The following is a 14981-nucleotide window of genomic DNA, read 5'->3' as shown; positions in this document are numbered from 1 at the left end:
GTTTTTCTTATTTCATCCTTCATCTATCTTTTGTTCCTTAATTTTGTTGCTTTGAATAAAAGCACGGAGTAGTTACAGTAAAGTTCTTGGAGCTGCGAAGGAAAACGACAATTTTTAGTGTATAAGAGCATCCGGTTATGATGACAAGAACAGTCATGAATCCAACCAAGGTTCTGCAAAGCTACCGTGCTCAGCACAGGCATGCGCGTGAACGCTTTTGATTCTAACCCAGGACATCAGGCCTATAAGGACATCAGGCATGGTGAGGATCATGACGAAGGAAGCTGCACATTGTTCATGGGGCACTATGGTTTATAAAGACACCCGCACCTAGGTCATCCCTTGGAACAATCTCTGCAGATATATGCTAGAAAAATGTGGCACCTTGACCAAGAGAACTATGCCCCGGGGAACTATCAAGAAACTATTTTAATGGATTATTCACAAGTTATCAGATTGATGCAGCAATTACTATCCTGAAGGAGCACTCTACTTCCCAACTAAACTGAGTGTATGCCATGTTAGTAGCTTCCTCTCAGTTTCCCTTTAATATATATGACTTTTAACTTGTTTTGATAGTCCGTTTCTGTGCCATTTACCCTTATCCCATCATTTTGGGACTTGCACTTTTCACTGGTAACCATGTATTGACATGATTACATCTTTATAAAATTTACTAGGTACAACTCAGCCTTGCTCACACTTCTCTCTCTTTCCCACTTCTGTTCTGCAATCCCAACATACTCTGCAGTGTAATTGAGTATGCCCTTTGTAAGTTCTAACTATGCAGCACTTTATTTTTATATACTTAACTTTGTCTTGTGAGATGTAATCTTTCAAGCTTTCCTAGGTATAGCAGGTGTTTGTGCTGCGTTATGCATGCAATGAAAGCTGTTGATATATGCCACTAACCCTATTATATTATTTCTTCTGTCATCTGCAGCTATTCCATTCTCCTCTTGCATTGCATATGAGATGCCTCCTGATTCTTGTTGTCACAGGCATTTGTGTGTTATCTTTTCAATTCAGTTTAAGATATAGGTTTCCATGTGTGTATAGATATAGTGAAGGAAACAATGTGGTAGGCACTTATTTTCTTATTATTATTAGCTTTTACACACAGAATTTTGGTTTGATTTGTTTTCAATTTATATGGATCTCATAATGCAAAGCTTTCATCAGAGTAGATCCTACCATCAGAATGTGGATAGTTTTGAAGTGTTTTATTCCCCTTCAAAGTAAAAAAGATTCTGGTATTAGCTAATTTTAACATGTTGCTGAATTATAAATATGCTCCTCACCTGTAATTACTTATTTACTGCTATGAAATTGAAATGCCATGCATCTCTTCAGAAGTTATATTTTTCGTACATGTTATTTCAACAGTGTAAATGGGAAGCAACAGAAAACAGAAGAAATAGAAATAATCTTATTTTTGAGTTATATATTTTTTTTATATTATAAATATTGTTACGACCTAATGATCTAAGTTTGGTTCATGGAAAAAAAATTTCTTCTTATGTCATATGGTTGCATATATTGAGTCTCTCTAGAGTGCATATTGCATGAGCCTCATGCATTGAAGATATTTGTAGTATATGTATAACGAAAAGAAACATCCTTAGGTATACATAGTTGTACTAAATTTTTAATAATGACAGGTTTATACATATTTCTGTGTTTATCTGCCTTCTTAATATCTTACACTTATACCTTCCTTATTTGCTAGATTGAACTAACAAATTTTGCATCTATCTTAAGCAGCATTATGCAACCTTCATAGAAATGATTTTAGTAATCTATTTATGTACTCTTGTACGAACTGTTTATAATCTAAGGTAGAAAGGTTCAGGCGACTTTTGTTTGTTATGGAAGATGGGAAGTTCCTTTCTTCTTTCTCTGTGACATGACTTTTCTTAATGAGCTTGGCATCGTGGTTTGTTTTTAGTAATGACTGGTTCCCTGACACTAAGTTCCAAGATGCAGACCCACTTCTAATAAACTAGATTACTAATGAATTGGAGAGGAGTACTTAATACATTATTTGTATTTATTATGCTCCTCGTCTTATGTGGCTGCATTTTATGGTTTAACTCATTAGCTAGTTGTGTATATTGTCCACAACCATCAAATTCATCAAAATTAATGCATGTTTGTAATTTTCAGTTGCTATTAGCTTTTAAAGCTGTATCTTTGTTGTTTTTTTTCCAAATCTACCCCTGGGTGGTGTTTTTATCATCTAAAGTGCAAGGAGTATATTAGTTCTTTGTTCTTTGACCTTTCAATATGAATTAACCCTCTTTCGGTTTTTTCATATTTGTACCAAACAATAGATTCCCATTTCAGATTTTATTGGGGTACCGAATAATCGATTCCTGTTCCAGATTTTATTTGGTTGTTCATGACAGTCCATTCAGGTGTCCTTTTAGTAATATGGACAGTAAAACATACAGCCATGTCATCTTCTATACAAATACAACTCTCAGTAGTTCTTTTCTTGAAATAGTTAATGTACAATCTAGTCATCCTATGGTTCTACTGCCTTGTGTGTGTGTTCTTCTACCTGCAGCATAAACAAAACTATTAATAGGACAAACTGAAGGCTCACCTTGAGAAACTTCTACTACAGATGTTAACCATGACCTACAAGTTTCTGATGTAGATTTTTTAGGGCTAGAGTGCAAAAATTTTACATTTTTATTAAAGACCATCTTTGTTGTGGTGGTAGTACATTTTTTTTAAGTACTCATAGGGTCGTGGACGTTATGGACAACTTTGTCTAGATTGCATAACTGGTGTGGTCTCCTTTGATTGTTAAGTTAGATTCCCATGGTCTTAAAAAGAGAAGTTGCAGATTAGAGGGTGAAAGGGGATAGTGAATAAATGTCAACTGTGAGAGTTTAAAGCTTATCTACCCTACCTACTCTATAAGCAAGATCTACTTGGAGAACTGAGCTGAGGGAGGTTCAACCCAAGTTGAATGTTGCTATGTGGACAAATGAGACCACAAGGACTTCCCCTCTAATGATTACAATGTTGAGCATGTGCTAAGATCAGAAGGGCACAACTGATTACTAACCAAGACTTGACTGTGCACCATTTTAGATGTCATAATTGTCAATGTGCTGACTAAGCATCAACATAGGTGATTAATATGGAACCATTTGAATGGCCTATATTTTGCCCCCAGTAGTGGAGATGGCTTGCAAGCTTGGAGCTTCAATTTGGCTGAGCATGCATTTTAATGGTTTATTTTCAAGTATCTAGTATATTTTGATTTGTAAATACAATATCATTTTTAGCTTGGCTGATGTGTTTCTAGATTCATGCTTGTTTGCCACACATGACTAATACCGATGCATAATAATGAACAGTTGAACACATTTATGTTGATGTGGCTAGACAACAGATTAGTCATACCAACCATTCTGTGCCATGCTGACCATTCTGTGCTTGCATTGCCAATAATGCAATATATATTAGTTTACTCGTATCTCTGAAGAACTTGGATAATAGATCCATAATACCGTGATATGAGCCAGCAACTTCTACAAGCCTATTTACCCAAATGTAAAACTGGCTTTCCAAAAATTAATGTTGCTATGTGGTGACAATTATCCAAAACAACTTGCCAATAAAATATCCTAACATAGTTTTTCATTAACCCATTTAAGCCAATCTAATCCAACTTAAGTTTGGTTACAGGAAATAAGATCAATTAACTAGTGAGGTCATTATCTAAGATTAAGTCTTTGCTCATTCTTCTTGATAAGATTGTTGTAGTTAATGGGTTGGCATGGGCAAATTAGTTCACATGCTAGCTTGTCGGCCAACTTGCCAGTGAGTTTTGCCTTTTCACCGGTGCTGGACTTTTCTTACTTTTCCCATAACAAAACTTTCTTGATGATCTGGACACCATATATGGTTGGAGGTTATAGGATATACAGATCAAAATGGTACATTCTAGACAAGATCTGTGACTCATCGCAAACTTCTTACTCCTGTTATGGTTTATTTATATAAAGTAAATTACTATTTTATGAATGTAGATTCATAAAACAGTCCTCTATATGAAATGAATTTCGGAAGAGTTGATTTTCACTAGAAGTGGAGATCCTGATATGAGGAATTTTCATTGCATTTATAATTTTTTTTAATCTTTTCGGTATGTGATTTCAAAAATAGGGTTTCTACTCCACATCAATATCAGATAATAAACATTAATTTCCTTATGGATTGTAATATTATGAGATTTGACATCAGTAGACAGCCAAATTAGAAATGATAATTGAAATCCTCACTCCCATGATTCTGTGCTATCACTTCTGTGATTCAATTAAACAACTTCAGTCTTGACAATGCAGTTTGGACCTTTTGCTACTACTACATTAGCAAGGGGACCATCTTAATATTTTGCATGTGACTGACTTGATGGGAAACAAATTATTGTATGATTAGCTGCGTTTCCAAGAATGATGACAACCTTTTTATGGTAGAAAATTGTTGTCATGTATTTATCTTCTAGATGAATATTGCTTCTATAGAAAATTGCCTTTTCTACCTTTTTTTTTTATATATTACATCTATGACTGCTGAGATGGTAGTCCCTCCTAACTGTCAACTGACTCAGCTCTACTTGATCCCTTCTTGCCTAAATTTGTCTGATTTAGGACAGCTTAGAGGTTGATATTCAGGTCAAAATCCAGGGTGCAAGGCTTTTTTCGATTATATATATAACCTTGTAATGTTTTATCAGTCTCGTTACTCTTTTTCTGATTGCTATTCTGGGAGTTCTGATAAAGGTGGTTGAAATAAATGGGTATGGTATAATCCTTAAAGTGCAGAAATTTTTATTTGCTGATTAGGTTGGTGTAAATCATGTTTCTAGATATGCAATCATCCAATTCAATGACTTGGTTGTCACTAGTTCTTTAGATAGTACAAACCATTTGTCATTTGGCATCACATAGTTTTGAGATTTCCTTACATAGTAAATCCATTTTGCAAGTCTAGTTTTGACATTTTATTTACATTAGTAAATCCATTTTGCAAGAAAGATCTAAATAAGAAGTTTAGACAGGCATAGATGCAAGATTATCATAAAATAACAACACCAGTAAAATTTAGGTAGAGTACATCAACAAGTTTTATAATGCTTGCAGTCTACTAGTACTTAAGAAAACAGAGAGTTAACCGCAGCCCAATAGATGTTTCTTGACAGTTTGAACCTTCTGATGAAAACTATCTTTATGAAACATTTATTACCGATAATTTGTTTGGTGAAAAATTTAGGAATCGACCTTGATGTTATTGCTTGCTTAGGTGACATCAAACGATGTTGAGCATTCTATATCTTTATGCTGGAGTGCTTGGTTTTGTGAATGATTCATCTCCATTACGGATCACATAAGTGTGAAAATTGGTTGATTATTCGGAAATTTTAAAGAAACAAGAATGAAAAATGAAAGATGATAGCTAAAAAGTTCAAGAGTTATTGATGGTAGGCTACTGAACTGCCGTTATGGTACTAAACAAATTTTAATTTGGTTTTGGAACCATTCTCAGGTGCATGTTACACTTTATTTAAAAAATATATATGCTTCTCAAGGAATAGTGTCTAGCTTGGTTCTTTCATGTACTTGACACGTGCACTCCGTTTTAATGATATTTTTTTAGTTTGATCATGGTACATCAACAAGAGCTAGATACAATTCTATACTGATGTTGTTTTAATGTAGTAATACTTTTCTTTTCTCAGTTCCAAATATCTGCCTTTTTTGGTGTTTCAATGGTTCTTCACAGTTCTCATGACAGTGTTAATGCTTTCTGAGCAAGATCCTCGTCCAGGACTCTGGAATTGCCAGAGTAAATTCCCTCTTTATGAGTTCTTTTGCATCATAATCTCAATATTTGAGAACTTTGAGGCATGGAAGTGTACTAAACCCTGCTTTTCTCTAAAAAAAAAAGATGTTCATCAAGGAAAACTGGGCTTGTTGAGGCATGGAAGTGTACCAAACCCTGCTTTTCTCTATAAAAAAGATGTTCATCGAGGAAAACTGGGCTTGTTCACCTCTGATGCCTCGCTGCCTACCATTTTATACGGGAGGTGAGTTGACAAAATGTTCCTTCTGTTTTCTCCAAAAGGCATTAAGAGCTTGTCGTCTGTCATTAGGATCCTAGACTTAGGTGCAGAGCTTGTACTTTCTTAAACTTCTTTGTATCTCAAAGCTATCAGAAGTTTCACATTCTTCATTGGGTCCTGAATTAATAATGACTAATGCTAGATCTTTCTTGCCAGTTACATTCTGAAATATTCTGAGATGTATGTGGAAATCAATGAGAAAGGAAGAGGAGGGTTGTGAAAGAGGCATCTTTGCAGGATAAAGAGAGAAACAGAAACATTGGTCAGATTAAAATAATTGTATGATTGTTTTCCTAGTACTATGGGATTACTAATTCTTCACCTTGGTTTTGTTACCAGATTTAAAAATGACTACTTCGATGGAAGCAGAACCTGCAAGGCTCCTGCAAGATTTTGGGGTGGAAAAGAGATGTCTGCTGTCATCAGGAATGAGCAGGCCTGCAGATAAACCCTAAGCAAGATCTTTCAAATGGCTCACAAAACCCAAGTAAGGCAATTCTATAGTGCCAATTATGCATGTGCTAGCTGTCTGTACAATACACCATAAGTTCTTGATTGTCTATATGAGCAAGTTGCGGTATGGTTCAATCTTTTTTGGTGGCAATTCCCAAGTCAATTCATTCTTGATTGTCTAAACCCAAGATTCTTATGTTATTGCTGATCCATATCCTATCTAATTGCTCAGTAGAGTTTATGTTGGGGATCCAATTAAGGAATGTTTTATTATTTTAACAATTAGAGAAGCCATCCATTTTATTCTGCAATAGATTTACAATCAAAAGAGAGAGAGAGAGAGAGAGAAAGCAGCCATCATTAGTTTCCTTGACATTACTATAATCAGTGGAGCCAAATTGACCAATTTATTCTTGAACTCCTAATGTTTTGTTGATGTTGTTGAGGTGTATTATTCCCTATTGACCTTTTCCATGGTGTGCAAACTCTCTTTGAACATTGCCATGGTATTTCTACTATGATTTCCCATGGTGTGCAAGCTCTCTTTAGCTCAAAGGTCTTATGGTTTCTCATCTGTCTAGATCATCCAACACTGCAAGCCACTTGCGTATCTTTTGGTAGATCTCAATCAATCTTCATCCTTTTATACTTACTCGTTAAAGCTATGCAGTGTCTTTAAAAAGAAAAAAACATTGTCATAGAATTAAAAAAGTCTTTGTATTTTGCTATCTAAAATGTGATTTTATGTATTATTTTATTTGACTTTGGGACTATGTTCAAATGAATTAGGTAGAAATGGTTGGTATTGACATATAATGCAGGGAACGAAGAATAATAGGAAGATTAATATGCTCTCTCTCTCTCTCTCTCTCTATCACACACACACACATTAATATGCTCTTAAATTTAAGTACCAATGCATACATCGAACTAAACAGTATCCTCATCAGTGTGTTTGTTGAAATAGTTGGCGTGCATAGAATGCGAAATAGACAGACAATTTAATCAGGCAAAATTGGTGGAATTATGGATCCAACACATGAATAAATATTTGGTTTTCTACTAAGTTACAAGTAAAAATAATATATTATAATCATGTATATCTCCGTTGTGATTAGTAAGAAATTAATGATTTATTATTATCTCCAATCAAAACAGTCTTATCATAAGCACACTCTAAGATTGCAATGGTTATCTTTCTTTCTTTCAGTGCAAGTGAGCCATGGAATTAATGATGCAACTCGATCATTATAATTCGCAGTGTGCATCTAATCATCTCTCTCTCTATCACTTATTTGAGGAGACTGTCATTAAAGTTCTTTACACTGTTCTTTGTCATGACCAGCACAACACTTGGTCGCTCGAGCACTTCATTATTTCCATGGATGGTAGGCCAACACGATGATGCCTGCACTCACGTCTCTTTTCTCGCACACAACAAGATTCAGAATCTTGCAGGCTTAGCTGATGCTGCTCTTTGCATAAATATTATTTTGTTGTGCTGACAAGTATTTTCTATTTTACTTACTAATCCAAGAAAAAACTTGGATTTCTTTCCCAAAAGCTTTTCATTTCAAGAATTTTTAATATCTAAAGTATTATTATGTTTATCCTTCGGAGTAGTTATAATATTTTTAATACTGTTATATTATTTTTAATAATATTAGAAGGATCTTTAGCATTGTATAAAATATTATAATATAGTATTTTAATTTTTTTTTAACAATAATAGAAAATACTATAACTTAATATAAAAATATAATATTTTTATAGTATTTTTTTAATATTATTAAAAAAATATAATATAGTGTAAAAAATAATAATTAAATCAGGATCTTAAGAAATTCTAAAAATAAGAACGTTTTCTAGAAAAATCGAGAAAGAGAAGCTAATCTTTTACACTATGTTACATGAATCGATTTAATTATAATATTTTTACACCATATTGCAGTATTTTTAAGTAATATCAAAACAATATAATAATAAAATATTTCAAAAATAAAAGTTTATTTTTAAATAATATTAATTTTTTTTAAAAAAAACTAAATATAAAAATTAATATAATACACTATTTTATAATTTTTTTAATATTATTAAAAAATAATATATTATAGTGTAAAAACATTATAATTGAATTGGGATCTGTTTATAGGAAGAAAATAATAATAAATGACTGGAGATATTTCAGTTAAGAAATTCTAAAAATAAGAACTTTTTTCGTAGAAAAATCGGCTCACTTTTTTTTTTGTTATTTTTTTGGGGGGGGAATTGATTTATCACAATATGATTTTGTGAAGGAAAACATGTTAATTACATGCATCTAATTGTGGAGGTATAATGTCACCCTCCACCCAAGTTAATCTTTTATCCTGTCACATCACCTTTCATCGCACTGTCAACATGTCTCTCCATCCACCGAAAAGAACCCTGTGCTTCTCTCTCTCTCTCTCTCTCTCTCTCTCTCTCTCTCTACAACGCTTTCTTTTCCCAGGAAGCCAGTAGCATCCTCCCCCTTTTAGACCAAACATCTCTGCAACTGCTGGACTTTCTCTCCGCGCTCACAAGCATGTAATCCTTCGATCGCTCGCTCTCTCTCTCTCTTTCTCTCTTCCAGAGTCTTTGCACCCATCACCACCGGGAGTGACCTTCTCCTTCAGGAGGCTTCCCACCTCTATCTTGTGATCCCCCCCCCCCAATCTCTCCTTTCCCTCACCTTCTCTTTCATGCTAATCTGTGATCTACTTAGTATCTGTCAGGACCACAGCTTGTTGAGTGTTCCAATCCTTCCTCGCTTCTGACAACAGATCAGCAGCAGCCCTAAAGGTAAAAATTCCATTCTTAAACTCAGCTGCATCTCTCTCTCTCTCTCTCTCTCTCTCTCTCTCTCTCTCTCTCTCTCCATCTCTCTCTCTCTCTCTATATATATCTGGCTCTCTCTCCCTCTCTCTTCCCTTAGGGACTCCAACATGGCTTTGTGGAAACGTTCTCGACGCCAGCCAAAGAAAACGGCATGAGTATAAGCCAATTCAAGAAGGGAAGAGCACTGTGGATCTGCACAAACCTCCTCATCGTTTGATCATCATCATCGTCATCATCTGAGTTCGACTCATCTGACCTTTTGTGTAGGCGCAAGAAGTAACGAGGACGAGTAACAGCAAGTGGAAGAAGAAGAAGAAGAAGAAGAAGAAGAAGAAGAAGAAGAAGTAGAACAGAGAGAGAGAGGGAGGTCATTTCATCTATCTTCCATGGACTTGATACCCAACCCAGACAGCCCCCACTCCGACCACAGCGGCGGCGGCGGCGGCGGTGTTGGCGGCCCCAGTAACAGCCCCCACTGCTTCGCATCTTTCTCATCCGCCACCCCTGGCGCAGCACCCTCATCCTCCTCCTCCTCCACCACCTCCTCCTCCTCCCCGTCGTTGAGTCGGTACGAGTCACAGAAGCGCCGCGACTGGAACACCTTCGGGCAGTACCTCAAAAACCACCGACCCCCTCTCTCGCTCGCGCGGTGCAGCGGCGCCCATGTGCTGGAGTTCCTCCGCTACCTCGATCAGTTCGGCAAGACCAAGGTGCACACTCAGATGTGCCCCTTCTTCGGCCACCCCAACCCTCCGGCTCCCTGTCCGTGCCCTCTTCGCCAAGCCTGGGGCAGCCTCGACGCCCTCATCGGCCGCCTTCGTGCCGCCTACGAAGAGAACGGGGGCAAACCCGAGTCCAACCCCTTCGGCGCTCGCGCCGTCCGCCTCTACCTCCGTGAAGTCCGCGAGATCCAGTCGAAGGCCCGCGGCGTCAGCTACGAGAAGAAGAAGCGCAAGAAGCCACAGCAGGATCAGCAGCACCCTCCACCGCCACCCGCCGCAGCCTAAGCTCCGCTACCGACTCCATCCCACTGGCATCAACGAGGAGGCTTAGCAGATATGCCTTGAAGCCTTGCTCTCTTCTCTTCAACTCTCTCTATATGACTATTAGCTACCAATGTGTGAGCCTTTTGTTTTCTCTTCATCGAGCTTATTAGTATCATTCTGTTTATGTCACTCCCTTTTTCTTTTCCCTGTTTTCGATTGAACCTTGGAACAAATCGCTACTCTTTATATTACTACTTCATGCGATATTGCTTTGCCTTCACTGCTCTCGCTCTCTCAGTTTTGTGATTGCAAGTGGGAGGAGCTTCGGAGGAAGGCAATGGGAAAGTAGCAGTGTTTTATATGCTTAATATCTACCTCCTCCCAGTGTGATTATTAGTCTGGCCAGTGACACCATGGCAAGACAATGACTACTGTACTTGGACTCCGCACCTCATTGCTCCGGTACTGTACTCGAGATCTCTGATCTCTTGGCCTGCGCCAAGGGTTATCTATTAACAGTAAGTAACAAGGAAAAGGACGTGAGGTGCTGCTGCTGCTGCCCCCCTCTGTGGGTTGGAGCCAAGAGCTTTGAGGTGAAACTTAGATTCTGGCTGCAGAAAAAAGTTAATGATTTACTTGATGTGTCATTTCCACACACACACACACACACTCTCTCTCTCTCTGTTTTCTTTTTCTTTTTTGTTGATATAAAAAATGGAGTCGATTGTGACCTTTTCAGATCATCATGTTACAGTACACAAGGATTGTTTGTCTTCTGCATGATCAGTTATCTTGGCCTCCTTCTCGATTTGTTGCTTTGCTATATCACCGGTGGCCTTTTCCTTTGTTTTTTGGGGTGGAATAGATGACTTACCCCAAAGAATAATAATGTGCTTTTTTGTGAGATTTAATTGATATACTCACAAGCTAATCGATTTCCATGGCAAACTCTTAGGAGAATACAAGACTGACAGGTGCTTGCACAATGGCATCCTTACGTGAAATAGTAACAAGGAGGCCAGACAAAAGTTACACTATTCATTCAAGCAAACTATTTCATGCTGATGACACAATCTAAGCGTGTGGAGACTGGCATTTTGGAAACTCACCTGTGTTTTGTTTATGGAAGGATGAATGATATGAGTCTTTCCAATTACTATGGTTGTAGTTAAACGATGGCTGGCTGGCTTGCTTGCTTGCTTTAGTGATTGATCTTAGACACAGCTTTCTTGTCTTCCCTACCGGTGGTAGTTTCCCAAACTTGCAATGCTTCTTCCTTTTTGAGCCACATTTGTTCTCATGTTTATTTGGAGGTTGCTCATGGCATGATTAACTTACAACATCCATGTACTATTTATTATAAACTCTTATGCTACTACAAGTGACTCTAATATAGGATTATGACAAGATTCAACTTGGAACATCCATTGTGAGATAGAGGCCATGTGTGCTAACATTATCACCATGTGCTCATTGATCATGGAAAGATTGAAAATGTTGATAGCATAGATTGCTTGCTAATTTCTTATGTGGTTAATAAGGGTTCTGTCATGCATAGCCAAGAAAATAATGCTATGTTGGTGTCCACTGTGCAGCATTTTCATTAAAGAATAGGATGATAACTAAAGGACAATTTGTTCATGATGAACCACTGAATTTGAGGTCCTACATGTCATGCATGATGGTCAAACCCTACATCGTAAATGATATCATCATTTACTTCTGTTTATCGTAATCTAAATCATCCATTTGCTTCTGTTTCTTTTCTTAATTGATTTTATCATCATTGTTGCTGCCACCATTATCATCACCAATTTAAGTTTTGTTTCGCTGTTATCTTTGCAATCGCTTCGGTAAAATGGAGACCGAAATCTAACTACAAGTGATGGTAACTTTGTGCTTCGTTTCGTTCGATGATAGATGTTCTCTGCAAAAATTCATGCATGTATTCACCCTATATTGAACCATGCTGTGTATATGCATCATTAAAATGTAGGGATTCTACATGTGAAATTGCTCATGATTTTGGTCTCAGAATGCTGTCAGCTGTTTATCCAAAGTATTAGTTAGATGCAAAACATTTCTGTGAAAGTAGTGGTGTGACAATATATTTGCTGAAATGATGTTTTGAAGGTCAAAATTAGATCCTGATATAATAATGCAGCTATCTTTATATATAGATATTGATTGAAGTCTCCAAAGAAGTTGTCATATTCAAGTGAAACAACTGATAGTCTCATGAGTTTTAATTGAATGTATAATGAATTGGTGGTCATTTCTTACTTGATATGTTTTGGTCTACATAATTAAGACACATCATGTCTGATCCAAGTTGATTCAATTGCAAGTTACATTTTGATTAGCTAAATGGATCTCTTAGGTTTCTTTCTTCCCTGATTTAGAAACTAGACAAAACTTTCTAATACAAATGGACAGGAAGATAGCTACAAGAAGTAGCATTGGGAAGATCTACAATGTCGAATCCATCAAGAAAGTTCAAAGTAAATTAAGTAACAGTTTCTAGATCTCCACATCCAGATCTTAACTTAGTACCTTAACAAGAAGCACAATCTTGATGAGCACTGAGGATTAGCTCTCATGCAAAGGGAAGTAGCTACAACTAATAAGTTTAGGGCTCCATCAGCATCCACTTTATGAAAATTATAAATACAAAACATTTTTGGATTTTTTTTTCTTTTTTTCTTTTACATTTTTTGGTTTTGAAAACAGTGCCTGTAATTTTGTAATCTATGATTCTTAAATGAGTGAATGAATCTTGAATGGTGTAAGTGGACAAATATAATGTTGTTGTATAGGACTGATTCTGAGATGTGATAGATACTGTAACAAGTATTTCTGGTGATTATGCTAAGAATTCTGTATTTGCTGATATCATGGATCAATACACTGAGCAAGAAGAGCTCAGGAACTATCAATCCTCCAATACATAAATAGCATTGCTATCTTAAATATATCAAGGCATGACATCACAACAAGATTTATTTTCTCTCTCTCTCTCTCTCTCTCTCTCTCACACACACACACACACACATTGCCTTTGATCAATGGTAATACTTAGCTCATTCTTTTAGTGTTTAACTCGCTTTGTTTTCATTAATTAGTCATCATTATGAATTAGACATGATTGATGTCTATGATTAACATCTTGTCAATGAAGGATTCATATGCCCTGCCAATTTCATGTATAACCTGTTTTGCATGTATTAGGTTCTTGTAACCTTAGTATTCCAGTCACAGTTTTATTAGAAACATTTTGGATAAGTTTTATTAAGAATATCATAGAAAAATTTTGTTCCTTTTTTTTTAAATGGTTCATAAGTTTATCCCAAGACAAAGTACTGAGCTTCATCAAGTTTCACTTTTTTTGAAACTGAAGTGTCACCACAGCACAGATGAAACCTTGGGAGATCTCAAAATTTGTACAAGATACATCACTCCCAAACATAGGAAAGAAACCACACACATGCATGTAAGGTGCAAGTTTTATTTGATGAAATGATATATATATATATATATCAAATGTGTTAATTGATGTGATCAAGCCATTTCAATTACCTATATGTTGTGGAGAATATGCCTATGATTCTGAGGAGACTGAGTAATACTTGCCTGATCCAAGTGGTACTCCAGGATCAAACACATCCTATAAATTCTCTATGCTTGAGAGACGAGGCTTGAAGTCTTCAACCTCTGCCAAGATGACTGTAACAGCTGCAAGTTTTCCTCTTCGTTTCTTTGATGTTCTTTTCCCTCTTGTTGTTGTTGTTGTGGAAACATGAAGGTGAGGACAGAAGTTGGTAGAGCTTGTGGCGTTGGGGTGCGTAAGCTATCGATATCTATCAAGCTTAGACATCGGCATGCCCCTAACTCTTAGAGCAGGCTTATAATAGTACGTGAGGAGCATGCTGTGCGTTAGGGTTCGCAGTGCAGATATCTACTGTACTGCGTGTCACGTACGACCTCCTGTGCATGCGCATGAGTATGTATAGCGTTCGGTACACGTTACTGTAACGTGTACGTACATGCTGTTTTCTACCAGTAGAATCGTACTGGTAGGCCTCCTTCCGACGATTCGACGATGCTTGATGTCCTGACTTGAGTCACGACCCAAGGCTGCGCACAACCTGGGGCACGACGATCTCGGTGCTCTCTCTCTCTCTCTCTCTCTTGCTCTTTTCCTGCACCGGCACAGTACGTGTCACAGAACTCATGCGTGTGCGCATGTGTCAGCGCTGCGCACCAATCTATTTTGTGGATCCCCTGCAGTGCTGTCATGCCACTGTAAGAAGCAACAATGCAGCACGGTGGCCGTGGGATCCTCGTATCTACCAAGGAGAGACGACAGGGTCAGATCCTGCAGCGAACGAAGCGTTCACCGGACGACCTTCTTCCCGGTTTTCCTCAACGCTGCGAGTGGACTTTGGCCAGCATCCTCGTTGCAAACTCATGACATGTGATACTGCAGGTGTGATCTCTCTTCACAGGCTTCCTCATCTCATCTGCAGGAAGAAACCAAAACC

General features: G+C 37.2%; 1 protein-coding gene and 1 long non-coding RNA gene across 6 annotated transcripts; both read left to right on the top strand.

Annotated features, from left to right (window-relative positions):
• The first annotated feature begins 2771 nt into the window (after nt 1–2771).
• Nucleotides 2772–6755, top strand: LOC135597650 (uncharacterized). The gene is made up of 3 exons (XR_010481348.1): nt 2772–6106; nt 6299–6404; nt 6482–6755. It is a non-coding gene; the product is annotated as an uncharacterized LOC135597650 (long non-coding RNA).
• Nucleotides 6756–9039: 2284 nt separating this feature from the next.
• Nucleotides 9040–10720, top strand: LOC103972634 (protein G1-like4). 5 transcript variants are annotated; one of them, XM_065090894.1, is made up of 3 exons: nt 9040–9163; nt 9352–9418; nt 9722–10720. In XM_065090894.1, exon 3 carries the CDS (start codon nt 9841–9843, stop codon nt 10459–10461), a length of 621 nt encoding a protein of 206 aa, XP_064946966.1. In that variant the 5' UTR covers nt 9040–9163; nt 9352–9418; nt 9722–9840; the 3' UTR covers nt 10462–10720. The 5 variants fall into 5 exon arrangements, with proteins under 5 accessions (XP_064946966.1, XP_064946968.1, XP_064946964.1 ...); XM_065090896.1 differs by having other exon boundaries at nt 9552–10720; XM_065090893.1 differs by having other exon boundaries at nt 9062–9163; nt 9342–9418.
• The last annotated feature ends 4261 nt before the right edge of the window (nt 10721–14981 follow it).

This window comes from Musa acuminata, chromosome BXJ1-11 (assembly GCF_036884655.1).
Source record: "Musa acuminata AAA Group cultivar baxijiao chromosome BXJ1-11, Cavendish_Baxijiao_AAA, whole genome shotgun sequence".
NCBI lineage: Eukaryota > Viridiplantae > Streptophyta > Magnoliopsida > Zingiberales > Musaceae > Musa > Musa acuminata.
This window is presented reverse-complemented; position numbering and strand designations above follow the sequence as displayed.

Excerpts from the sequence above, each read along its gene's own strand:
- LOC103972634 (XM_065090894.1), top strand. The coding sequence starts at position 9,841 with ATGGACTTGATACCCAACCCAGACAGCCCCCACTCCGACCACAGCGGC.